A 27,962-nucleotide genomic window follows, 5' to 3' on the forward strand; every position below is an offset into this window, starting at 1 on the left:
TTGCAATTTTCGTAAAAGAAAAAAACCAATTGAAAAAATCGTGCACATTGTGTGTGACAGACAAACCTGGCTCTGGGTAAATTTATAATTATTTCTGAGATTCACGTTTTTCTATTTTGGGAGGGGGTGTTTGTGTTTGTTTGTCTATTTTTAATGGAGATTTTATTAATTAAAATTAATAAATGACGGATTTTCTTCCCGATTTTACTTAACATACTCTAAGCCCTTTACAAAAAGAAAATTATATTAATTACCCTGTGGATTCCAGAAAAACCATTTTAAAAAAATATTTTTTTCAACATTAATTTGATAATTGGAAAAAGTTTAATATAATTTATTTCGAAATTATATTCAAATTCCGCAGGTCATCGTGTTTTTTAAAAAACTAAACTCTCTCTTTAATTACTTCCTCTACTGCTATCTAGATAGTATATTTTTTTTTTTTTGCTTTCATATATTCTTTCAAGATGGTCTTGGTAAATTGACTGATCAAGAAGGCTACATTTGAGCAAGGTTTTATAATGGAATATCGTATTTTCTTTCTTTTACGGAAGTGATGTAACCGGTCAACATTTTTTTCCTTTTTTCGATCATCTTTTGGTACGAAGTATTGTGACGTATGTGGTGTGTAGGCGTGTTTGATCATAGAGGCATTGCAATGTTTTTTTTTGAGGGGGGGGGGGAGGGAGGGAAAAATAAAATAGATAAATAAAAATTAATAGAAATAATTTCTAATCAAGGTAGCAAGTCATTTCGGGTAAAAATTTATTAACGTATCCATCGACGTCAGCAACTTTAACCTTAATCGTTTTTACGATGATAAGGGAATCATTTTCAGTCCATTTTCCAGTGATGTTTCTAGAGAGGCACTTAATTTTCTCACGTTTTCCGGTTTCCTGCATCTTCCTTATTTTCTTGAGATGGATTTACATTGTGACTGAAGTTATTATTTTGTAAAAATTATTGTAAGAATTTGTTTCCAATTTTCTTTTGTTCTTTACGATCATTTGCTTAGAATGCTTGGCGAACTAAGTCCATGAGAATACTTTTACTGAAAAAATATTTAAATTTTATATTCAATAGACAAATAATAGTATTGAAAAAAAAAAGTCCTTGAATTAGTAGTTATGTTGGTTATAATATGAATATTTAAAGAAAAACGTGCATCGCATAAATATTTTATGCTGCCAGTAAGTTGCATAATCTAATTTGTGCAATTCTTCCATCGAGAATTTCATTTTATTTTCGAATACATAAAATCTGTCCTTGAATGCTTGATCTCGAAGATATTATCGTGACTTTTCTGTGATTCGAAATACTTTTTAGCGGAAGATCTTCTATATCGATAACTACTCAACAATCATTTTTGGTCTTCCCCCTCCCAACCGTAAAAGTGTGGATTCGCAACTCATTCCAGTTTTATCGATGTAGATAATCGTTGGAGCCTGCTGACATCTTAACCAGTTAAGCGCGTGTATTCACGTAAAAAAGGCAAATCTCTGATTCGGGTGCGTTCGACGTGTATAATCGTCGTGAAAAAATATAAAATTGTCATTTAACTATAAAAACTCGAAATTTTAATAAAATACAATAAGAGTATTATTTGGTGTGGTGTTTCCTTTATCTTATCAATAGAACTGCCTAAGTATTACATACGGAGGGAGGTGCCAGCCAAATGATAAGTGGTTGGTACATGTTTGGTCTCCGCATTAGAGATTGGGAATTACGTACACAAATAGAAGCTCTCAACCTTTGTGCAATGCCGTTTTTACCTCAGTACGACCATGATTTCATTTTGCACAGAATTCAAAGCTCTTTTCTATTCCTTGTAAAAGCTCTTGCGTCTTCCCTAGTTAACTAGGAGCAATGCATACGTGAAGCGGTACAAGATTTTGAATGAGCACAGAATGCTCTGTAATCTGTAAGCCCCCAGAGATTGCAGAAAAAGTCGCTAGCAGTGACTATTATGACGTTGTAAACTTTTAGTTGTTTTGCCCTGCGTTCGACGTCTTATACACGTCATTGTCTGATTTTAATTCCACACACTGTGGGGAGGATTTTCAAAACTAAATTCCACGCTTAACTAGTTAAATGGCCTAAACCTAGGTATCTTTTAAGATCGTATAACATTACTGTTGAAGTATTAGCAGCAGGTAGTCCTGTATTCTCTTTTTCTCCGGATTAAATTTGAGCTACCTTCTAAGAAGATTTGCTGGCTCTGGTAAATACGGATGGATTTGCTCAAAGGAGTTCTATTGAAACAGTTGCTAGCTGATTGATAACCTTCAGTTTTTTTTGGGCCCAAGTTTGAAGACCAAGAAATATTGAGCTCTCATTCAAATCAGTATGGAGTTTATTTGTTGGCAACTTTTGGACAATTTGAGTTTATCAATTTGGCAACCTTGTGGAGAGATGTAGCGAGTTTTCTGGCTCCAACAGAAAATCCAACAGATTTCCTGCTTTCGTACGTGGATTGAAAAGACAGCGTCTACCTGCAATAAAAGTAATGTTCTTTGGTGGAGGAAACACCAGCTTAGAACTTAAGAAAAAGCAATTTTCACTGTTTCCTTTAAGTTGAAAATAAGTAAAGGAAATTGCAAAGTATTTCACTTTTCAAAAATAACAGTTAACCCTCAAAAAGAAAGGAAAGACCGAAGGAATGTCCAAACCATCAAGAAGAACATCATGCTTCTTACATCCTCCACCCATCTCTTCACACCTCTAGAACTCTGTGCCTCACTTATCTTGTTAAAGTTAAAACGAGAGAGAGCGATAGATAGATAGAGAGAACCATCATGGAAAACAAGATGGAATGACAGGTATGAAATTCTTTGTGTAGATCCAGCTTAACACGTTGCGGCTACATACACTCCTCCAGCAGGTGGTCTGCTTTGCACAATGAATTATCACAATGGTACTCTTAACAATGAATAAACAAATCAAATCAAAAGTGTTCATCCTGGTCATCATAAAACGGTTGACCAAAGTCATCAAACTTAAAGGCAAATCATAATGTTCTAGGGTGGAACAAATTTATATGCATTTCTTTTTCTGCCGGAAAGTTGGTTAAACTCTTTCTTGACTCATTTTAAGAATAATGACTCATTAGCGGGAAATAACACAATTAAGAATTTAAATTTTATTGCGTAAATTGTTGAGTTTGTCACACCTAGTTTTTATAACCCAAATAATGTACAAATATTCAACTGATTTTATTTCTAAAAATCCATCCTGGGACAGCCAGATGTTTTTAGATATGGAGTGGGTGTACAGGGTCTTAACACCTCTGTCTGTCTCAAGAACAATTGCTATTTCTTTTTCTGAACACCTCACTGCTGTCTATGACTCATCCAAATCTCCTTTTTTATATCTTCTTCTTTGACTACACAATACCTTTATTGTTTTCTCTTTTGGTCTAAATCTTTTTTATTTTACTGCTGAATTAAGACGTGGATTTTAGAAGAAATTTCTAAGTAATTAGTTTTCTCTATTATTATTTTTTCTCCTATAGAAAGAAATGATGTGGATGTCCTCCTGTAAGGAGACCCGTTCACGATGGGTTATCCACTTTTCTTCTTCTTAGATTCTAGACCAGGATCACGATGCATGTTCCCCAAGGCACCGCAGCCAACATCTCTTAGGTCCAGGGATGGCGAACCTTTTTGAGACGTGGGTCAAATTTTGTTCATTTTCTTTTTTTGTAGTACTAGCTCTTGGGTCACTAATCCCCATTGGCACAAGAGTTAAGTTAAAAAATTTTTGAACTGAATATTTTCAAAGCTAAACAAATTCAGTTGGCTTAACTGGGTAAAACGGGACGAAACAAGTGCTATGGAAGTCTCTTTTTACAAACATAACTGAACAAAACCTTACAAAAGTGAGGTTTTATCTGAAGAAAAATCTAAATATGGTTATTTGCTTTGGGTTGTACAAACAAAATATGAGTAAAATTATACATTTTATTTGATATTTTGTAAACACTTTTGCTTTATTTCAAATACTACAAAAGCATTTGTCGTCATTTGCGTTTTAGAACTGTAATGATTAAACTAAAGGTAGGCATTTAAATTGCTTTTGTGTCAATGCGTGATTGAAAAAAATACAGATAGAATATAAATTATCCACAACAATTAGCAAAATCAAAATCAACCCGCGGGTAAACAAACAAATGGTTGCCTAGCAATTGTGGGTCAGAGAAAAAGTGTCTGATCCGTGGGGACATAGGTTCGCCATCACTGTCTTAGGTGGTCTCTAGCTGGCAAATTCTTCCTCGCTCTCTTACTATGGTCCCAGGATCTTCCCTTCCTTCCTTTAGCTGAAGAGTGCCAAATATCTCGAATCAGAGATTGAGAAGTCGTTTCCTCCTCTTCCTTCCTGGCAGAGCCTACCCAGAGGTTCTAGGTTAAATAAATGCACACTCTGCAAAGATATTCAGCAAAATTAGCGAGCGCGTACAGAATATTATCTTATTATTATTTTTTTGCTGAATTTTCCACAAACTAAGGAGGTAATGCTCTGGTTTTCTTCTAGTATCTTAAGCTAATCCTCTTTCAAGTAAAAGAGAGGGGGAAAAAGCTTCCTGTTCGCTACTTGAGAGACAAAAAAAAAAAAGAAAATGTGGAAAAGTGCCGTCATCATTTCGATCGAAGCCATCTACTATAGATACTCCTGGAAAAGAAAGAGATTGTGTGTTTGTGTTAGTCTATTGGTGTACTCGTATATGCTGCCTGGATGTTCTTCCGTTTTATCCCCTAATTAGACATGGTTTGTATGTAAGTTCGTCACGGACGAATCATTTTCTTATCCATCCCAACTTAACTATAAATTGCTATGGTCTATTTTTTTTTTCCTTAACCAAATAGAATTTTAGGTTGAATATTTTGGATATTACCCTCTCAGAAAAAAAAGAAAACATAAATTTTGAATGACCTCGAAACTTGGTAATAGCATAACTGTCTGGTAGTTCGATGTGTAGGCAGGAAGTAGGCTGGTACAAAGTGAAATTCAAGATGACGTAGGAGATTGTTGTGGTTCTATTGCATCTCCTCTGTATTTATTAGTTTGGTAAAAGTGTGGTAAGATTCAAAGACGATGTTTGTCTGCATGTGCGCTGGTATATTCCTGTTTTTTTTTTTTATCTATTAATAAGTGTTTGTAAGCACGTTGTCCTTAACGAGAGAACACTGTCTGGTGGCTAGTAGTGCACTGCAAAAAAAAAGCTAGTTAACCTCATTTGTTAAAGCGCCTTAAATTTAATAATAATCCTAGCGGAAATATGTTGATAGAAGAAAATTTTTCAATTTTTTGGTACGTCTTTAATTAATCGATTGTTTTTGACATTTTTTGGGGGGGAGAGATTTTTCATGGAAAATTCCATTTTAGGATAGCTTTCGGGGAGAAGGGTTTGTTCCATTTTCCTGTGTGTGTGTGTGTGTGTGAAGTGTTTATAATGTTCGTAAAAATTAAATATGGCGCAAATATTGGAAGTTGAAGGTAACTTTGTAAGCACTTAATGGTTACTTAGCCTTCTCCCCCCCAAAAAAGGGGACCATTCCCGGAGTATATTTGGATTTCCCGCTTATTCCTAGAATAGATCCATCCCCATCTTCCTTTTCATAGTTTACTCGCAAGTCTCCTGAAATTTTTTGATCGATTTTATTTGTTGTTAATCTTTTACCATCAACTTGCCTCTAAATATGAAAGTGCTCCATCACCAAGCTAGAAACATTTCGATTGAAGATCAAATCCATATTAATAGGGATGTTCCTGTTGGACGGCCTGAACGTTTTCACCTGTCCTTATCAGTCTACGTAAGTTTATTGGCCGGCATTAAACAGTTCGACAGCGTTAAGTCGGTAATATAACTCTAAAGACCAATTTTATTAGATATTTTTATAACTTTTTTTTTTTTTTATAATTTTTTATTTTATATTTTTATTACGACTATAAAACGATGTTACAGGTTAATAGTCCATCCATAAATCCCTTTTTAGCCTTATCTTGACAGATAAGAAAGTCCCATTACTTGATGTAATCGTTCAGAGTACTAAAAAATTAAACGTTTTTTTTGTGTTTAGAATCATTTTTTTGGAACTTCTGAACATTATGAGAAAATTTGATCCAATTGCACAGTTTCTTGGGACAATCCTTTCATCCCTGTGTTCCCAGATCTCATAAATATGAATTTCTCCCATTTAAAAACATTCTTTCGTGAGCCATAATTGGCCACTATTGGTCCTTTGCTTTCCAAATTTCCAGAAAAGATTGCTTCTTCTGTTGACCCACAAGCTGTGGTGATCCATCTACTTCCTTGGTCTTCTACTTTTTCGTGCTCTCCAACCAGTTCCCGCAGTAGAATAGAATAGAAGGTGGGACGGAACTTACGTCCTACGGCACCGCAGCCACAAGAAGCTTATTATGCAAGCCCCTTCTTAGTTCTAGTAAGCGAACCCTCCCCTCCTAAAGAGGTTGAGGACTTTCCCTAATAGTTCTTAGGTTCCTATCTCCTTCGGCCTCAACGTTCCAAAGGTTTCATAGCGCAACCGCTCGATTACAACAGGTGAGAGGCCGTTTCCTCCTCTTCCTGACATAATCTGCACCACGGTCCCGCAAGCTAATAAGCCCCCACCTAGCGCAGATGCTTCCTGAACCTTCCTCGTGCCCCGGTGAACAGGCCTGTAATCAGAGTAATCTGATTTCTGGCCCAAGCACAGGGTCTCTTTTTGTTCTTTGCTTACACAGCCAAGACAAGCAATAGTCTTGCTGTGTTTGACCCCCCCCCCCCCTAGGATACATCACCCAGTTCTTTTTTTGTGCTCCCTCCAGATCCCAGATCTCTGAGGGACGCACGAACCCCAGGACAGGCTCCGGGCCGATGAAAGGAGTGTTAGATCCATTTCTGGCCAGATGTTCAGCCCGTTCCCTTAGTAGCTTTCTGGGTTCTTGGAATCCTTCAGTTTTTCTGAAGAATTTTGTATTCTGTCCCTAACTTCCGCCTTGTTATTTGAGAATTTCGCAATCATAAATTTTTCTAATTCATTTCACTAGAAAAGTTGTTTACTTCTTACAACAATTAAGTTCAGAACAATAACTTGCCACATTTCCCAAGTCCAATTAAGTGTCAACTTATTGGACAGATTACCATGAAAATAGAATTGAGCTTGACCTGAGACAATGTAAATGATTTTCCTCGTATGCCGAATACCATCATTTGGCCAGCATTATGCACATTTCCACAAAATTATTGGAGAGCCAAGACTGAAGAAATTTTACCTCTAAAACAAAAACATTAATAGAACAAAAATGATTACTTGATTTTTCGTGAGCTTAGAGATCAGACAAGGAGATTCTTAGTAAATCTTCGCAGCATCTGCCACAGCATCATTACTGTGTCCTTGAGTTCACCTACTGTTTGTTTATAAAATTTAACTGATGAAATCTTTATTTATAGACTTTGAAAAACTATTCAAATAACAGCCAATTAAAGTTTTTATTGCTTTAAAATTTACTGTTTTAAGTTGTTAGTAATTTTTCTTTTTTGATGCTGCAACGATGCTAAAACATTCTTTGGCTAAAATTAGGTAGTGTTCTTTTTTCTTTTACCATGTGCGACCTGTTTTTCTGGAATCTGTTTTGAAGGTTTATTATGACTTGGATGTTTTACGAGAGAGAGAGAGATTTCGACATGATAAACATTTACGTTAGATCTTTTTACCATCTCTCTTATTCGCTGGTGAACTTGCGCAGATTATTCTACTTTAAAAACTTCAACATTGATGGGCACTGATTTCGTATTAACGGAAAACCGAAATTGGCGATATCTAAAATTTTCTTTCATTAAGGGTAAGAGTGCTTATATATCGCCTCATCAGGAAGTATTACGATGTTTTGTATTTTAGAGGAACTATTGCAATCGTTAAGATTTTTTTGTTTTTCATTTTGAGGTTTACACCGGAAGTACACTTCTTAATGTCTCCAGAATCCGGAAAAGATATTTTACAAATTTGTCTGATGGTTTAACGGTAAGCTTAACTTGAAAAAAACAGACACTCTTAGACAGTCTATAAATTTTCTCTCATTCGTTGGATTGAACCTAAACATCGAACTTTTAGGTAGAATCTAGCAAACCGGAAATGCCACATAGATTATTTCTCTCTCTCTCTCTCTCTCTCGCGAAATTGCCACTAACAATTAAAAATCAAAAAACTCTGTAATACTAATTGGATAATTGTACTTTGTTTATCTTGAGCAACTTAATTTTAGAGTAACTCGTTTGAGTGTAAAAACACTTTTTTTGGAAGGGGAGGGCTCAGGGGGAACTCAGACCGGATATTTCCGGTAAATTCTATATTACAGAATTGTCACGATTGTAATCCTTATTCTAATCAAGTATAATAAGAGAAAATAAACAAATATGGATTTACCAGTTTCTTTTTTTAATTCAAAGTTTAATCCAGCCAATCCATCTTGGTTAATTCAATTCCTCTTTAGTAAGAAAATAATTCAATCCAATCCATCTTTTCTAGTTTTTATTTTGATTTTTAACCAGTTAAGGGGTGGAATTTAGTTTTTAAAAAAAAACCACCCACAGTGGGCGGAATTAAAATCAGACAATGACGTGCATTGCACGTCGAACTCAGCAGGGCAAAACAAACAAATGTTTACAACGTCATAATAGTCACTGCAAGCGACTTTTTCTGCAATCTCTCTGGGGGCTTGAGATTACAGAGCATTCTGTGCTCATTCAAAAAATCTTGCACCGCTTCTTCACGTATGCATTGCTCTAGTTAACTAGGGAAGAAGCAAGAGCTTTTACAAAGAATAGAAAACAGCTTTGAATTCAGTGCAAAATGAAATCATGCTCGTGCTGAGGTCTGAGATCTCTAACTAAGGTAAAAACGGCACAAGGGTTGAGAGCTTCTATTTGTGTGCATAATTCCCCAATCTCTAATGCGGAGACCAAACATGTACCAACCACTTATCATTTGGCTGGCTCCCTCCACCTCCCACCGTATAAGATACTTACCAGTTCTATTGGCAAAATAAAGGAAACATCCCACCAAATAATATTCTTATTGTATTTTATTAAAATTTCGAGTTTTTTGTAAATGTCAATTTTATATTTTTCACGAGTATACGCACTGTCATATAGATTTGGTTTGACGTGTATACAAGTCAAACGCGCTAAACTGGTTAAATTCGATGTACGTCACGTTTTTCTTTAATTTAAGGTCATTGGCACGCGGAGTTTCTTTATCTTTTAGTGCTCTCTGCTGGGCCTCTCATTAGATTAATCCATCATTGGGCAGTTGAAACAAGTTTTCTGGAAGAGAAAATCTATGGGCCAGCAGCTGGATTTGAACCCAGAGTCTGCGCATAAATCAGGGCCGCTACCCAATTAGCAAATTTTCTTTTATCCCTATATAAAATTATAAGGAATTCCAGATTTAAGTAAAATGCCAGTTTATTTGGATACAGTTTCTGATTTCTAAGTAATATTTTGACCAATTGTAACCTTTAAGAAAAGATATATCACGTAGTTTGTTAAAAACGAAAGTAGTTGGCGGGTTATCCATCTTTTTTTTGGATCACAAAAGTAATTTATGGAAATGAAAATAAATAAATAAACAATTGAAACTGGAATTAGAAAAGAAAAATGTAGGTCTTTTGGATTGGGGAAGAAAGACAAGGAACCAGTTTGAACTGGACTGGCAAGTTTTTGGTTTAAAGTGTGCCAATAAGAGAGACAGTTGGAGGTATTGCTCTCTTTGTCCAATCCCTTCTCTACCCGACAGCAGCAGCACACAGTCGAAGTATGTAGGTACATTTTCAATTCCATTCGACCGACATTTCTGTACAGGGGAAGATCCGCATACTTAAACTTATTATTATTTAGTTTGTATAAGGATCAGGATCCAGGGCTCCTATTTATTAGTGGCTTTAGTCGTCATAAAAGCTCCCAAACGAAGTATAGTGCCTATAGTGTCCCCAAAATGGAATGTGGTGCTAGCATTGAGTGGCTCAAATATTAAAATACGACAATTTTTTTCCCCTTCTTGTTTTGCTTTGTTTGTAATCGTACTCAGTTTCCTGTAAAAATATACGTTTCTTTAAGTCTCTAGAACAGAAAAAAAGGAAAATAGCATTTTTGCTCTCTCTCTTGCATTATAATTCTTACTGTATTTTCGACCTTTTTACCGGAAATGCCTGCATTAAAAAAAGGGAAGCTTTAAAAAAAAAAAAAAAAATGGTGTGTGATCGGAAGCGGAACAAAAATTGCCGGAAGTTCAGAGTTTGGTTTTTCCTTGACAGTAACTTAAGGGAAAATCGATCAATAACTTTACTGAATTACTTTTTTTCCCCCCCACTTCTATGAAATTTTTCGTGAAACTTTGCCCTACGATTTTCTTGAAAATTCTTGGGAAAATTACGTATTTATGGATCTATAACTTTTATTCAAATAATTTTATCAGAAAAATTCTTTTTAGGACGTTCCGGAGAAGGGTTATCTAAATTCCAGGTTATTGTACTTAAATGAGAGTTCATTTTATTTAAGAACCGACGTTGATTGAAATTAGTGGAAACAAACAAACAAAAAATCCTTATAAACTTTATTGCAGTGCAGTTTTAGTGCAGCCCTTCCGGTTTAAATTTAAAATTTTGGTTACATATTGTATAATACGAGGTGTGGCTATCTGAAAAAAACATTTTATTTTAAGCTTACGTACATATTTAGTTATTATCACCTTCAATATACACCCTTCCTCTATCTCTACAACGCTCCATGCGAATTTACCATTGTCCGCGAAACAGTTCTGGAAGTCTTTTTCTGTAAGCTCCTGCATGACCCGTGTCGCTTTTTCCTTCACAGCTTCAACGGACTGAAATCTTATTCCTTTAAATGTAGATTTGACTTTGGGGAAAAGATAAAAGTCACATGGGGCGGCCAGGTCAGGCGAATAAGGCGGATGGCCTAAAACTGGGATATTGTACTTGGCTAGAAACGTCGTCTTGACAGACAATGCAGTGTGAGCCGGCGCCGGTTGTCTTGATGGAGAACCCCGTGACTTTTTCTTCCACAAATCGGGTCGTTTTTTCCCTTACTCTTTCACGGAGTTGAGCAAGCACCTCATGGTAGTAATGTTGATTAATTATAATCGATATTTTCATCCGTTTTGGACGTGGAAGGGCGACCCGGGCAGTCATCATCTCCGACGTCTTCTCGGCCATCTTGGAAATGCTTGAACCACTCCAAAAACTCGCGCACGTGATTAATATTCATCGTCATAAACTTCTTTTAATAAAAGATAAGTTTCAGTTTCAGAGGTTTCACCAAGTTTCATGTGAAATTTCGTTGCTCTACTACATGTGGTAGTATCATGTTTTCGGCAAAACGAAACTAACACCTCTTACACAAACCAGTCAGGTTCCGGTCAGACAGATTTCTCTACAAACACGTGAGACGCTGCAATCGAAACAGAAGGCTTTACGCTGCACAGCTGCCAGGTCGTTAGGATTTGGCGCATGCATAGTTCTTCTTCTGTAGCAGCATCAGTCTCGTAATTTAACATAAAAGCCACACCTCGTACTCATTAATCTTATATAAGTGACACTTTCATAAATATCACTGTCGTTTTAGAGGGAAGCATATAGATACTTCCCTTCACCGGAAGTTACATGAATCGAATTTTGCCTTTTTTTTGTGTGAGCTATCAAGAAACTGAAAAATCGATTCAGTAATTCGATTCAGGTTAATCGATGGATGAAAATTGATTGATTTCGTCCAAAAGCTTTATCCACAGATAAATGATCATCCAACCTAGATAGCCCTTCAAGTTGCTTATTTCCCTTAGGATCTTCGCTCTTCGTATTTTCAGTAAAAGTTTCCCAGTTTTTCCCTAGAGGGAGGGAAAACTACTTCACATTCCTCCATGATTAAGAAATATTTCTGTATTTCGCACTAACTAATTGTTAGATTGTTTTTTTAGAATACAATAATTCTAAATGTCGAAAGAAATAGTTTATTTAACTAACATGAAGCTAAGTGAAAGCGTACTTCTTCTTAAAGAAGATCATCCTCAAGCGGAACAAGTACCATTGCGTGAAAGTTATGTAGTTATGTATTTTCATTTTCTTAATTTCCTAAAACTTATTGTAAAAGATTTTTAAAAAAAATAATAATTTATTATTTTTATTCATGATCAGATATCATTAGTACCCGGAAAGTAAAGTCTTCGTAACAAATTGTAATAATTCGTAATGTTGTGAATTTTCCGGAAGTGCGCATTTTCGGTTTCCTTGGATACAAAAAAAAAAATCAAAAAACAAATTAACCAATAGTTATGATTTTCGGGTATAGCAATGTGTGGAGCAAACAAAAAATCGTTTACACGAAATTATTTTTTAGCAAAACGTCTACAGGAAATACGTCTTTCTTTTCCTCCTTGGACCAAATTCTTAAATATTTACAGACATTTGCCGTGTACAAAATTCAATTAAAACAAATCTTTGCATGTGCAAAAAAATGCAGAATCATTTTTAGCTAAATTTCCAAATATAAATTACATAACAGGCAATAACAAAATTTATTTATATATTCATAAATTCTAATACTATTTCCCCCTTGAGGAAAGGATCTACTCCAGCTTCACCCGTGACATCTACAAAATTAGCGATTCTCAAGGAATTGGGTCGCTAACCGCATAATACCACAAATGGGTATTTAGAAAGGCAGAGAACATCTGTTGCCTAACCACAACCATTGCTAGAAAATCGCTAAAATTGCTCTTTTATATAAAATTCTTATTTTTATTTTTTTTTTACTCTTATTTCCTGTATTTTCAATCGTGATTTAAGATTAAAAAATATGCGTCTACATAATAATTTTGCAAAAATACTCAGGGGTATGTACGAGGGTCGTTTGAAAAGTCCGTGCAAAGTCAGAGAGATAGCACTACTGGCGCGTATCGAGGTTAGGTTTAGTTAGTAGCATCTCTTGGAAGAACACACACCAAGTTTCAGCCAGATCGGTCTATTTCTTTGTGTTTGGCATTCGTTTGAATCGAGGAAGTCAAGTGATTTTCAAAAAATGGACGAAAAAGAATTTCGTGTGTTGATTAAACACTACTTTATGAAAGGCAAAACGCCTGAGGAGACTAAAGAGAAGCTTGATAAACATTATGGTGACTCTGCACCTTCGATTAGAACAGTTTATAAGTGGTTTCAAAAGTTTCGGAGTGGCCATATGGGCACAAGTGACGCTGAACATTCTGGACGCCCTGTTGAGGTTACTACTCCAGAAATCATTGATAAAATCCATGATATGGTGATGGATGACAGAAGAGTGAAGGTGCGTGAGATTGTTAGTGCTGTGGGCATCTGGAATGAACGGGTACATAATATTTTGCATGAACATTTGGACATGACAAAGCTATCCGCAAGATGGGTGCCGCGATTGCTCACGCTTGACCAAAAACGAAATCGTGTGAAGTGTTGCAAGGACGGGAAATCTCTACTAAGTCACTTGATGATGCGTGTTACGACGGATAAAATCGAAAGATATCTCTTTTATTGTCATTTTTAGAATCATTTTTTGGTTTTCTTTAGACACCTCCTCACTCAAAAAAGAAGCATATTTCCAGAAACTCAATTTCTTGATAGTTGATTAAAAAATAAGCTTAGCAGGTTTATTTACGGTCACGTTCAAAGAAGTTCTGGTGAGAGATATCATACATCCATGTTTATGGGCCATTTCTCTGGATATTCTTAGATACTATGATCGATTATTGAACATTGATTTTATTAATTGGATCGAATAGCAGCCAACACACCAATGTATCGTATTATATCTTGTAAAATAATACAAAAAAAGCTGGCTATCGAACTTACCACAATCACCACGAACAAAATATAAATCCCCAACCTTTCTTTATTTTTTCTACCTCCTTCCAAGAGATTCTCAATCAGGTACCAGTTTCACTGTCATAAGACTGTAGCGTGAAGAATGCTTTAAGAAGAGAGTTCGGTACCGTTAGCAAGCACACACAGCTTTGGACATACACACATACCACTGTGTAATAATATACACTATGAATACCGCGGTATCTGAGATCTCTGGCGTGCTTCGTGGCCATCGTATATACATTCTAGTGCGCTTTAAGTTTTTCTTCAATACTTTTTTTATATAATAATGTACGCCAAGATAATACAATTACAACTAAAAATCAATCAAAACGAAAGAGTTTACTCTTTAATGAGGTTATAAACTATTCTTAACGATAAATTTAATACGTTGAAATTTTAATTTGGCAATATTTAGCTTCAATTTGATTGGTGAACGCTACATAAATGAACTCAGAGTGGGAAAAAGTTGGCAACTTTATTTTCAACGATGTATGCACAAAGGGTATCCGTTAAATAATAAAGACATCTGTACCTGTGCTGAATTAGTTATCCAACAAGGTGTATAACTACCTCGTATCCTCCGAGAATACTGCTTCTCAGTGTTCACAAGCCGTTAAAACTATGTAGGGATCTCGGCCCGATAGTCCTTCGAGCTAAAGTCGAATGGTTTACCGTGTTCTGGATGATTCGTTCTTAAAAACGTTTGGCCCGGAATATAGTGACTCTTAAGTCAGTAAGTGGCAAACAAGTCCATCTCCAAGACAACCAGTTGGCCACGACATTGCATGCACTTCCGGTGACTGATCTGCCGATCAAAAATCAGTGCTGAACCAGAAACTAAACACTCACATGACTTTCTCTTCCGGCAATTAACGTCATTTAATTTTCTTACTACTTAAATTTTCTAATAAAATGATAACTACTAGCTGCAGGTTTTTCTTCTCCTTTTTTCCCTGCATTCCAATCCTCCTCACCTAACTTTTCTCTTTCTTCACTAGATTAGAAGGTTGAAATGTTTTATAAATTTTATACTTCTATATTTATTTTAAGTATATATTTATTATAATAAATATTTATTGTATTCTGTAAAATGATGACTGCTATACTTAACTTCATCAAATCGTACTTTTATTATTTTTTGAAGATAGTGTGACGTCACTATTGACGTGAATATTTTCATTCTCTTTGTGAGGATGTAAAAGAAACTGAAAACAGACTTATTTTAGACTTTATTAGCTTTATATGTACATATATAAATCAATGGAACAATTTTCATGAAATTAATGAAAAACTGAATACAAAAAAATATAACGCGTATATCCGTTTGACTTTCTTGTAACGGAAGTTAACTAAAAAATCATTTTTTCGGACTTCAGATTCCTAAAAACGGGAAGTATCCGGGAGGAAAACTTGATTTGATAAAAATTTGGCATGATTACAATATTTTCCTAACGTAATAACAAATAAATAGGAACTTGATCATATTTACAGGACTCAGAATGGTAACAATTTGTGGATAGAATGAACTTTAGTGCCATCGCTCGCTTCGTAGAGAGCCAAGGAGACAGTTTGACCTTGACATTTATCTGTTTATTGCAAATTTTTGTTTTAAAATTGTTTTTGTTTGTTTGTTTGCTTTTTTTTTCAACGAGTTTTAGCGTTATATAACCTGTGGAAACCGGTGGGAAAATGTAAAACTTAGACGAACTAATAATAAAGGTTAATTTTATTATATATCTGAAGAGATGCTGTGGTGTCAAGGGTCCCTTCTATGGTTGCTGTTGCTCTTCTTTCTCTAGAACAGAAGGAAATCTTGTAATCGAGTAAACTTTAGCAGAAGTTAAAGTAGCACCGGAAATGCGTATGAATTATCTCGAGTAATGTTAGGGTACTTCGGTGGGGAGCATCCGTACCCTGTCTTTCCAAAGATCCCTTCATAGAATTTCCCATAAAAGGAACAAATATTTCGAGTAAAATGGAGACTTACATGTGTACAATTAATGCATAAACAGAAGTCCTAACAAATGGAATAAGCAATCTTAAGAGAAACAGGCCCTGCTCCTGTACCATTCTAAACCTAACCACTTCGTACTACTAGGCAATCTGCCATCAGATGGATGGGTGTTTCCTCTTCTGTCTCACGAGCTCTTCAAAAAATAAAAAGGATCGAACACCAAACCCCATTGTCTTTTTGAAGTCTTTCTAGTCTGCACAACTCTCTAGATAACTATCTCTGTTGGTCACCCTTAATCAACGTTGAGGGCTGTTGACAGCCCATGGAGCTCATAAGAATGAAGGTTGCTGGACCAGGTCCGGAAGCCCGACAGGTTCTTAGGAGTATTTCAGGTTAATAGATTTGGATGCTTTTGTCACAATCGGGTCCTTGTTGGCCCCTAATCGAAAAATATAAAATCATAGCTTGCTTATTTGTTCTTATATCCCTTTTTTCCCTAAAACCGACTTAAAAATGGAAAAAAACCTACTGGGCTAACAGTGTGAAAAGGGCTTTCCGTTCTTATTATTGTTAGCCAAGGAATAAGCCCAACTTTCATAACTCAGGTTCTAATTGGCCCATGGGAAGAATTAATTCTATAAATTTTTGATTCAGTAACATCATGTCACTATGACGATCAGTCGCTACAATTAAGGTGACGTATACATAATTTCTTCACCGCCCTCTATAAACTTCTTCCGGGTGGTAGAGGTTCACTGGCCAGGAAATAGAAATGACCTGAGTTACTGGCAATTAATTCACATTAGCAATAACTGGAGAGTGGAAGACCACTGCGATCTAGTAGAAACAGCCATTGGAAATGAGTTTTTTTTCTAACTACTTTGAATGGAATTAAGTTGGCAATTAGATTTTAGATGGTTGATAGCGCATGCAGGGCATTTAGGTGATGTGCTGGCTGATGAGATGGAATGAAGTGATGGAGAGAAATTGATTGAGATAGTACACTGACTTCATTCTGCAATCAAACATTTTCATAATGACGTCATTAAATCTGTAACAAATATAAATAGTTTTCTGTTCGCAGTATGGGGGAGAGTATAATTAGTTATAGAACAAAGAATATAAAATATAACTCGGTAGGCAAAAGTATTGAAGAGAATATATTTGCACAAACGAGGGAGATAGTGTGAAGACAGAAGATACACAGGAGGCTGAGAAGAAGAGGTGGCTGACTGCGAGGGCAGGCGTCTCCATGGAGAGCTAAAGTTGGTAGGTAGGTAGGGCTCTGTCGAGTAACGGTAGGCAGTGCCACGTCACTAGAGTCGGCCGCTATCTCCAGTCTTACACCGTCCAACCATCTCATATCATCTCCCTGCGACACTCCCCATTAACTTGCATTATCCTTAATTCTATTAGCCAATCCTTATCTTCAGTTTTCCTTGTTCACTTTCTCTTACTAGCTGCTTCGTCCTTTCTCTTATAAATATTGCGTACTCGAATATAATATGGCCGAAAATCTCTTGGAATCACAACTGCAAAAAAAAAATACAAAAATTTAGTATAAATCCTATCTGTACGAAAATATATACAACTAGAAATAAGAAAATAGTGAAGATGAATAAGAAAATGGGGCGTGAAAAGTTAGGGGAACCCCAGTGATGGCACTCTCTACAGGATATCGATGATGACGATGATTCTTAAGGAAGTCCTGGGACTACTGGCGATTTATTCGGCGAGGTGGATTGTCAGGAATAACAGTAGAGGCGAGAGACTGTACAAATAGATAAGTAAAACTAAAGAGATCAGTATGAAACGCGACGAATTGGATGTTGAGGTCGTTTTGAAGAAAAAACTAGTTGTTCATCAACTATTTGTGGAAGAAGTTTTGATTGGAATGTCTTTATCTGGCCGTAGATAGATTTGAGTATTATATATACGAGGGGGTACCCAAAAAAAACCGGAATTATTTTTTAAAAGCTATTTATTTACAAATTTTTTACAGAACAACCATATCCCCTTCAAAATACTCTCCATTACAACTAATACATTTGTCCCACCGGTGCTTCCACTGTTCGAAACATTTTTTGTAGTCATCTTTAGAAATGGCTGACAGCTCCTTCTTCGTTTTTTTCTTGACCTCTTCAATGTTGTCAAATCGGTGACCTTTCATGCCCTTTTTCATGCGTGGAAATAAGAAAAAGTCGCACGGAGCCAGGTCAGGCGAGTAAGGTGCGTGGGGCAGCGGAACCATGCCATTTATAGCCAAAAACTGTGTAACAGAGATGGCTCTGTTACAATGCAGGTGCATTGTCGTGGTGGAAGATCCAGTCTCCTGTTTGCCACAAATCGGGTCTTTTTTGGCGAACACTATTGCGCAATCTTTTCAAAACTTCCAAATACAAGGTTTGATTGAGACGGTCTGACCTGGGGGGGACAAACTCTGAATGGACTACGCCTTTGGCATCAAAAAAGCAAATCAGCATTGTTTTGATGTTTGACTTGACTTGACGACATTTTTTTGGTCGGGGTGAAGATGACGTCTTCCATTGGCTCGACTGTTGCTTTGTTTCTGGGTCATAACCATAGCACCATGACTCATCACCAGTAATGACCTTTGACAGAAAGTCTGGATCAGTTTCAAGCTGTTGTTTCAAAGCACTTTATGTTTCAACTCGATGTTCTTTTTGATTGTCAGTCAGAACTCGAGGAACAAACTTGGCAGCAACCCTTTTCATCCCCAAATCTTCCGTTAAAATTCGCTGAACCGAGCTCCAAGATAACCCACTACTCTCTGACAGTTGATCAATTGTCTGTCGACGGTCTGTGAACTCCAGCTCTCGAATTTTTTCAACATTTTCGTCGATTCGGGCAGTTGATGGACGTCCAGAACGAGGTTTGTCATCAATCGACATGTCGCCATTTTTAAACCGAGTAAACCACTCGTATACTTGAGTTTTTCCCATAGCGTCATCTTTGTAAGATGTTTTCAACATTAAAACACTTTCAGCAGCATTTTTGCCGAGTAGAAAACAAAATTTCAGAGCTGCACGTTGTTCACTTAAACTTGCCATCATAAAAAACGAAAAAAGAACAAAACAGCGCTGGTAAAAACAATCACTGCAGATGAACAGAAAAAGCCAGGCAGACAACACAGGCAGGACTGAACTGGCAAGGAATTGCGCTATACACGTCTAGCGGCAGAAATGCGTACTACATAAGCTCCATGCGCGGCAACGCAATTCCGGTTATTTTTGGGTACCCCCTCGTATCAATCGCTTGAGCTCTATGGGCAATTTGAAACGACCTCCAAATAGTCTGCACGTTTAGTCATTGCTTGTCTCCAATAAATTTAAAATTATTAGTTGACTCGGAAGTGTAGGCCAATTTTTTTTTCAGAAAAACTCGAATGGAAAATTATTTTTGGGCAACTTTTCTTTGATAAATGTGAAAATTGAAAATTTATAGTGAACCAGTTTCCTGAAAACAATTGTTTTAGGAATGGCGATATTTTCTTTCTTTGAAAAACGCCTTATTTTTTCTATGTATTATTACGGGTCCCGCAACACGTTTCTGATATTAAGGTCTATTACATTTTATTGCATGTTAGATAGAATACGTGTCAATTTGAAATTACGTCAATGCTCTAACAACACCTGGTGAGATTGTTTTAAACTAAAATTTTATTACTGTTAACAACACGCGAACTACTAACCAATAAAGTTATTTGAAATTATTACTTGAAAAAATTAAAAAAAAAAAAAACTTTAACTCGTTTCGTTTTTGAGTTTATATCGATAATATCCGTTTCGTAACGGTTTCTGTACGTTAGACGTTATGTAGTGAACTTATATTTAAGTCGACTAACAAGTCAATAACCAACACTATTTTGTGAAATATTAGAGAGAAGAGTCCTATTTATCAGAAGTAAGGGGCAGTGAGTATACTTGTTTGTTTTACTTTGATGTGATGAGTGTATTGCATAGTAGCCAACGTATGGGGGATGTAGACTGGCCACTTCTGCCGTTACACATGTCTGTATTAGCTAATTGTTGTATTAATGGCTTGGGCACACAGAAAGCGGTCTGTCGCGGCGGGCTTGGATCTCCGACCGAGGCGGTCAAGCGGTCTAGTTGTATTACAGAATGTTGCAACATCTCTGTCAAACAGAACGCGGTCTACCACTGCGGGCTAGCCTTGGCCGTGACGACAAGCGATCTGGTTGTACAAAATTACAGATTTCAACGTGACCTCTTAGCCACCTAGTAACTACTGAGTAAAGATTACAATGTTAAGAAACTTTATAACTCATTTTTTATTTCATTAAAACAAACTGGGAACATAAGGTCGTCGCATTTTATCAAATCATGCAATTCTTTGTAACAGTCTCGCGACATACGAAAATACTTGAAAAACCTATCTTCATGTGACTCCAGTTCGATACATAAGGCGGTGGTATTCCCCTAATTGTTCTCTCTTCTTATTGATTTCATGCACCCAACTTCGTCTTCTCTTCTTCTTTCCTCTGAGGAGGAGGATTTCAAACATGTAATAATGATATGTCCACGTTATGTGGTAGAAAGGAAACGAATGTTTGACGACATATACAGGTATTTAGATGCACCATTTCGCTACGAAGACATTATATTCTCCACCATCTATGTGCTTAAATCTGTAGCCGAGCTAGCAAAGAAATATGAGTGTATTTAAAAGTTATAGCCGATTAGAATGAATGGAAGAAAATGATTAGAGAAGGATTACGTGATTTTAATTTCGGTTAAGCAATAAGGATGGCAGGAATACAGAGTACTGATCCATCCATTAGTTGGTAAGTTTGTATGTAAATAGTTGTATACAGTAGAGGGATGAATGCGTGAAGCGAATGTAGTTATAAGTAAGAATGGAGAGTGAGTGATATTCTAGTGATAAGCACCTGGACGATGCTCGCTGTATGGCGAAAGCCAATGCCAAAAAAAAAATACTAAATATATAAAAATTAAAACAAATAACAAGAAAACGCACTACTGCTTCTCAAGAAGAAAGCGACCAAACTGGAGCGCTCTAACAAAAGAATCGCGTCCTGTGTGACGTCCTCATATCGCAGACCGCCGCGACAGACCGCTGGATCGCTGTCTTCTGTGTGCCCAAGCCCTAATACTGTTTACTTTTTCTCACTTCTTTTTAAAAGGAAGTAGGGCTATCGTTTCGATTATCGATTATTATATGCAATTTAAGAGCCTTATAAGTTTTAAGAGCCTATGAACACGAAAATATTGCTTATTCATTTTTACGATGGATGATTAAAATTTGTATTGTCTTTACTTTTAAAGATCGACGAGACTATGTTTTATAGACTATATGTTTCTGTAACGTTAACCGTCTAGTGTGTATACTTGAGAGAGATAGATAGATAGAGGCTTGCAATGGTTGTCTAAGCAACAATTCAGTCAAAATGCGCACTATATTCCATTCACTGTCTAGTAAAAAAATAAATAAATAAATAAATAAAATAAAGGACAAATGTTGAGAACAGGTTTGATAAAGAAGGTGGTGGCAAAGGGGAAGAGTCCTTTTCGGTTGGCGGGAGATCGGCGACTCTCTGGCGCGGGGACTCACTTTGTCACACTCTCTCTTTCCTCACCATCATCTCTTTTAATAATAACTGATTCCTCGGCTAAATTTCTTAATGCTAATTTTGCAAGGCCTCTAACGAAGTCGTCACTCCTTCTTAACAGGAAGGAAGTATTGCGTTGTTCCAAAAGATTGTAGCTAAAATACATGATTTGAATCTTAGCGAGTCCAACACAAAAAAAAATTGCTTTTATTGCATGGTCTGTAAGTATGTATGCATTTTGTGCGAACAGAATATTTCAAAAACAATAAGTCTCATTAGTTTGTACAATATATTTACAGGAAGTTTACTTGTAACAGTTAAATTTCAAATTTAAAGGAAGCTGGTTATTCGGAAGTGCCACCTTACTCTTAATATACATTTTGTGCACCATTTTTCTAGCTATTTGTGAACACAATTTATTTCAAGAAAATTTCATTACGTAAATTGCGGGTAATTGGGAAAATCTTTTTTGATAGCTTTCACCAGATTTTACTTATTAAAATTCAAATCATTTATTATAATTTACGAGTGATTATTTAATGTATTAATAATTTATTAATGACGCAGGTGGAACAGTGAATGAAATTATTCCAACAAGAACAATATTTATTTGAATAGTATGTCCTAATGCTTTATTGTTTGACGCAATAACTTATTTTATATTGTCCAATTGGTATTTAGAAATTGCCAGAGTTGTATATTAGCATTCAACAGACGTCATCAAGTCGTATCAAGCTGGCCCTGAATTTCCATGTACGTTTTCACTGCCTACTTTCAATTTAAATATTGTTTACAATAGGAATAATTATTGTCGAGGGGAGGGGGTAAGGTGGTTTATTTTGTGAACTAAATTCAGATATCGTAGTGTGACTTAATAATGCTGCGAGGAGGATCAGCCTTCTGTCTTCTTTGCTCTAGCTAAAACTGTTGGAAGTATAACTCTACGCGTTAGCGTATATTGGATTCCTAGGCGGAAATCCCCTGAGTTCTAACAAAGGTGCCTCTTAGATTTTCTCATCCTAGGAGCTTCTTGAAGCTCACTGTCCTGAAGCTCCGGGCGACCGATGGCCTCGTTTGTTGGCACACCTTAAATTGTTGCAACAAAAAAATAAAAATAAATCCTATTGTTTGAAGAGTGCATAAAATGTCTTAAGAAAATCCATATAACTATTTACTAATGAAATTAGTGGTAAATAATATAATATAGAATCCAGATGAGAAGATTTCTGATTATTTTGCCAAAAAAAGCCAAAAATTTGCATTTGGTTGCCACGTCTATGTTCGGTACACTATATCATTCAGCTTTTTGTAAAATTAATGGTACATGTTGCACGCAACTTAGTTGAACTATCTCTCGTAAACTATTTGATAACACAGCCTCATGTATTATAAATGTTTTTATTGCATGCAACACATTGCTGACTTTTATTACTGTTAATAAAATTCCATTCATCTTTTAGTTTTTTCAACATTTTATACTTCGAATAGTAGTGTTTAATTTTCCAAATGGCTATTTTACTGAAAAATTTCTGAAAATATATCTGAAAAACTTCCGCACGCTTTCCCTTAACTAAGAATGTAAGCAACATATTGGAAATCACAGAGGCGCCACGGTAGCCGAGCGGTTATAGGCTAGACCCGCAAAGCTAAGATGTATTGTTGGTTTAGTGGGTTCGATTCCCCTGGTCTAGGCCTTGGATTTTATTTAATGGTTAATATGAGAAATTTATAGTAAAGTATGTTAGGCGGTTATATACTAGACCCGCAAAGCTAAGATGTATTGTTGGTTTAGTGGGTTCGATTCCCCTGGTCTAGGCCTTGGATTTTATTCAATGGTTAATATGAGAAATTTATAGTAAAGTATGTTAGGCGGTTATAGGCTAGACCCGCAAAGCTAAGATGTATTGTTGGTTTAGTGGGTTCGATTCCCCTGGTCTAGGCCTTGGATTTTATTCAATGGTTAATATGAGAAATTTATAGTAAAGTATGTTAGGCGGTTATATACTAGACCCGCAAAGCTAAGATGTATTGTTGGTTTAGTGGGTTCGATTCCCCTGGTCTAGGCCTTGGATTTTATTCAATGGTTAATATGAGAAATTTATAGTAAAGTATGTTTGCTAGTCGCCTCCGTCCACGACAGCTAATTGGTAGCTGGACGTAAAGCCGGCCTGAAAAAACAGACTTTACTTTACTTTTTACTTTTTTTTTTAATTGAAATCACAGAAAAATGATTAAGTGGGTAAAACAATCTAATTTAGAAATGAGAAATGGCAAGGTATAAAGTGGAATGGGCAACTATTGCGACCTAAAACACCAATTTTAGGCTAAGTAGGCTAAAATGTGTTTCCAATTTAACCTAATTCAGATTTCTATTTTATTATTTTTATTTGCTTATTTTCTCAGTTTCCGGTTCGAAGACATCTTTCATTCAGCTAGCTCCTCTTCAATTTCCACCAGCCGTAATACCGTATAAGACCTACTGGAGTTCGGTACTTAGAGGAGAATCTGCAAGTCGCTAGGCCCAAAAGGGGTTAAGCTAAAAACCTCTAAAATATAATTTAGATGTAACCCACGAAATGGTTAAATGAATTTCTAATATTTTAGGACCCGGAAACCGGATTGTGTGATTTTAAACGCTAGATTTCCTTAAATTCGAAAAGAGAATATGTGCATAGCGCGGCGCACTATCTGGTGACCAATAAAGTTACTAGACTGCATTTGATCATTGATCATGACGACCCCTAGCGCACATCAAGCGAAATAAAATATTTCGCTAACACTTTATCTAGTTTTCCATCCACTCTCTCTATTGTAAAATCTAGAAGGACGAAAAGAATTAAGTTTTCCTGGGATATCATGAATTTTCTTAGATTAGAAGATAGATGTATATGAAATTAAGAACATTTTCTTTAAAAAACAAGTAAGGTTATGAAAATAACTGTGCAACGGTCAAAACGTCTGCCATACCTAAGGAGAATAAAAGACCTTCTTTAGACTGCTGTAGTATACATTTTTTTGGGAAGACCTCTTTGGAAAGACACCTTCACTTTAGTATAGATTTTAAAGCAGAAGTTCTTAGTTAGAGTACTAGTCGATAGATGGCACATGCACTTTGCATTTTGCTCATACCATTGCATTTAAATGAATAGTTGTTTTGCGAGATAATTTGTAGAAATTACTGTTGTTGTCCATAATTTCATTCTAAAATACTTTTTTAGTTGTAATTAAAATTTGAAGGTCATGAAAATAAATCGATTTTTTGTTTTCCTCAACTTTGTGAGTCAACTGCAGTTCTTGTTAATTTGTAACATTAATTTGTGAGCTTCTTTACGTAATTTTGTGGAAAAAGAAAATTTGTTAATTATTTCGTTTTATTGTAAAATAATTTATTAATTTTGTTCGTTTGTTTGTTTGTTACAGCCTACGATTTGGCACAGAACTCCCACGTCCAGGATGCGTTTGTTATCGCCGTCGAGGCGCAAGCAAGAGAGCGCCTGGAACGTCTGGCCACTCTCAAGCGGATCAAGCCCGTTGATATGACTAAACTTTCTCAACAGGTAAGTTTTAAAGTCTTATCAAGCGATATTTTTAGTCTATAAAACAGGAAATAGATACAGACTTGCCGAGAAAATGGTATAAATCAAAATGCATGGAGTTCTTAGTAAGTCTGATGTGGGATTTCTTTTTGTTCGTAGGCCTCATTTCAAGTGCAGATACCTGAAGTGGTGTATGAGAAGTGAGATAGATGATGTCTATATGGGTACCCAAAAAAGATAAAAAAGTTCCTGTAATTGCTCAATACAAATTCTTTTAATGAACTTTGACATAAGCCCTAAAAAGTGACCTAAAGAAAAAATTGAACCCAGATTTGAAAAAATACATTTGGATGTAGATCTTGATCGTGCCTTCAGCCATCGACACTCATCTAAGAATAAGGCGCTTCTCCATTGTTCTAATCCACCAAGATCTGCTAATTGATAGTGAGTGATAATTTTAGATCCTCTACGATCTTAACCAGCTTCTTTCACCTTCAATCATCTGAACTCCATAAAACTTGGCGAAGATGCCGCAATGATTGGTGGAGCAATTTAAAAACTCCTAGAAGCTAACTCTTTACCAGTGTCTAATCTGTTATTTCCAGTTTTTTTCTGCATCTTCAGTATTTCTGATATGATTTTTAGCTACGCAAGCGTGCTATGATGGATCCAAACCAAAACGCATGTTCTATCTTTATTTAAGTGATGCTAGAAAGAAGTATTGATACAGTCGAGTTTCAGAAATTAGGTTTTCCTCCGAAATTAGATACTTACTAGAGATTTATTAAGCATACAAGAAAGGTTTTTAGAGAATAATGCTTAAGATCTAATTGTCTCAAGGGTGCCACGGTAGCCGAGCGGTTAGAGGCGAGACCTACGAAGTTAATATGCACTGAGGTACTGGGTTTGATTCCCGGTCTCTAGGTCTTGGATTTTATTTAATGGTTAATAAAAGAAGTTTGTAGTAAAGAATGTTTGCTAGTCGCCTCCATCCACGACACCTAATTTGGTAGTTTCGACGTAAAGCTCCACCTGAATTACTTACTACTAATTGTCTCAAAAACGAAAGAAAATACAAAATCACAGGAAGCTAATATTTGATATTCCGCTTCTAATCGTACGGGTTTCAGGAGAAATACTGACGGCATCTTCCAGAAAATGACTCCGACGTCTTTTATAGAATACGTGTAATATAATCACCAGAATGTCTGCTATATTTAAAGCATTTTTGTTGGAAAATTGATTTTTTTTCCCAAGGTTCTCTGGGAAACTCTAAATTTAAGCACCCTCCAGCCTCCAAAGAGAGAAGCAATGGTTAGAACCGGATGTTTATTGCGAAGTTTATTGAAAATTTTTACCGAATATCGGATGTGAATAAATTACATTAGTTTGTGGTGCATGTTAACTTATGGAATTTACAAAAAAAAAAAAAATCATTCTAATTTGAAAATATTTCCTGTGGAGGGGGAAATGGGGAGTATTGGGGGGGGGGAGATTGCAAATAATTTGAAAGCATGTTCCAAATATTCTGGTGTCTCTGGGTTGTGTAGCTAGTCGCATTTTCTTAATTATGTTAGTTTAGAAAATTACATACGTTCTTAAGACTTCTTACTAGGAACAAAATAATCGTTCAGGTTAACCAACTTCACAATCCGCTCGCGTTCAGAATGGCCTTCAAGGCCCCCCCCCCCAACAATTAAAAGTTGTTGATTTAATGAAATAATCTGCAATGGTTGCATGTAATTCTTTTCTCTGCAGGTAGAATGAATATTTATCTACCATAAAACAGATAAGTGAACTGAAAATATCATTTACTGAGAAAATGGTGGCCCTGTTTATTTTATTTTTTTTTTTTGGCGCATCAACAGCTGAGGTCATTAGCGCCCGGAGCTTTTTCCAGTGCACTGCCGGCCTCCGGACAGTGTTCTCTCGTTACAGACAACACTGTCCATCACCGGACAGTGAGCTGTAAGAAGCTCCTAGGAAGAGAAAATCTAAGGGCCAGCTGCTGGATTCGAACCCGGGACCTCCGCTTGGGAGTCCAGTGTGCTAACCTCATAGCTAATCCCTTCCCTGTGGCCCTGTTTATTAATACCAAAAAAGTTTTCCTGCGCTGAAAATGATAATATTGGAACGCCAATTAATTGCTTTTTTTTTTTTTTCAAGGACAAAAATTCATGGATAGCCAGCCATTAAACTTGTAAACGTTGACAACCTTGGCCTGACAAGAGTACGCTCTGTACCCAAATAAATAACCAACCTGTGTCAATTGGATTGTTGACCGGACAAGGATGGGCTACCTCCATTGTCTGCTCATATGGTTCCACTTCCCGTCTGACATTGTTACTGCTATCCTAATCGTACATAGAGACTATACAAGTTACGGATATTAGAAGCTGTAGTTTTAAACAGGATGTTATAATACACCTGTACGATTTTTATGGTAGTATTGCTATTGAGCAGATTTTCGTATATTTGGTTTAAAACCGGAAATCTACGTTTTTGAATACTTTGTAGTACTACTAAAAATTTTGCCAAATCTTCAAGGCTTCCAAATTATCATTTTTTATCTCCTTTGTACAAGGATCGTTGGTAAAAATCTAATAATACTTAGGAAATGTTTTTGACAAGGTTAGTAGGCGACAAGCACGTGACATGTGCCCAAGATGATCCTGTTCTCCACAAAAGTCTTTCTTCTCTTTCTTTTACACTTTGTTGAAGATTTTTGTGTAATGACTTTTCACACACTTGGATGAATTGTTGAATTTTGTCACAAAAAAAAAACGCACACACACACACATAGATAAGAAAAAAAGGAGAAGTTGATCAGCATCCGGGGGCTCAAAAAACCGTTGTAACAATTTCCATTATTCTCAGACTCATTCAAAATGTTGAGATACATAGATGGATAAAAGGGTTAAGTTTAAATAAATTGTTAAGAATAATTTTTTTTTTAATT

At 36.1% G+C, this 27,962-nt stretch overlaps 1 protein-coding gene across 2 annotated transcripts in view; it reads left to right on the top strand.

The window, feature by feature from the left end:
* sdt (MAGUK p55 family member stardust) overlaps nucleotides 1-27,962 on the top strand; it is a 166,117-nt gene that overhangs the window by 41,948 nt on the left and 96,207 nt on the right. For both annotated transcript variants that reach the window (XM_074126390.1, XM_074126391.1), the window contains one exon: nucleotides 24,888-25,024. In XM_074126390.1, coding sequence (XP_073982491.1) covers nucleotides 24,888-25,024 — 137 coding nt within the window. The remainder of the gene's footprint in view (nucleotides 1-24,887; nucleotides 25,025-27,962) is intronic.

The sequence above is a fragment of the Rhodnius prolixus genome, unplaced genomic scaffold (genome assembly GCF_049639745.1).
Source record: "Rhodnius prolixus isolate KJV_2025 unplaced genomic scaffold, Rpr scaffold_3, whole genome shotgun sequence".
Classification (NCBI taxonomy): Eukaryota; Metazoa; Arthropoda; class Insecta; order Hemiptera; family Reduviidae; genus Rhodnius; species Rhodnius prolixus.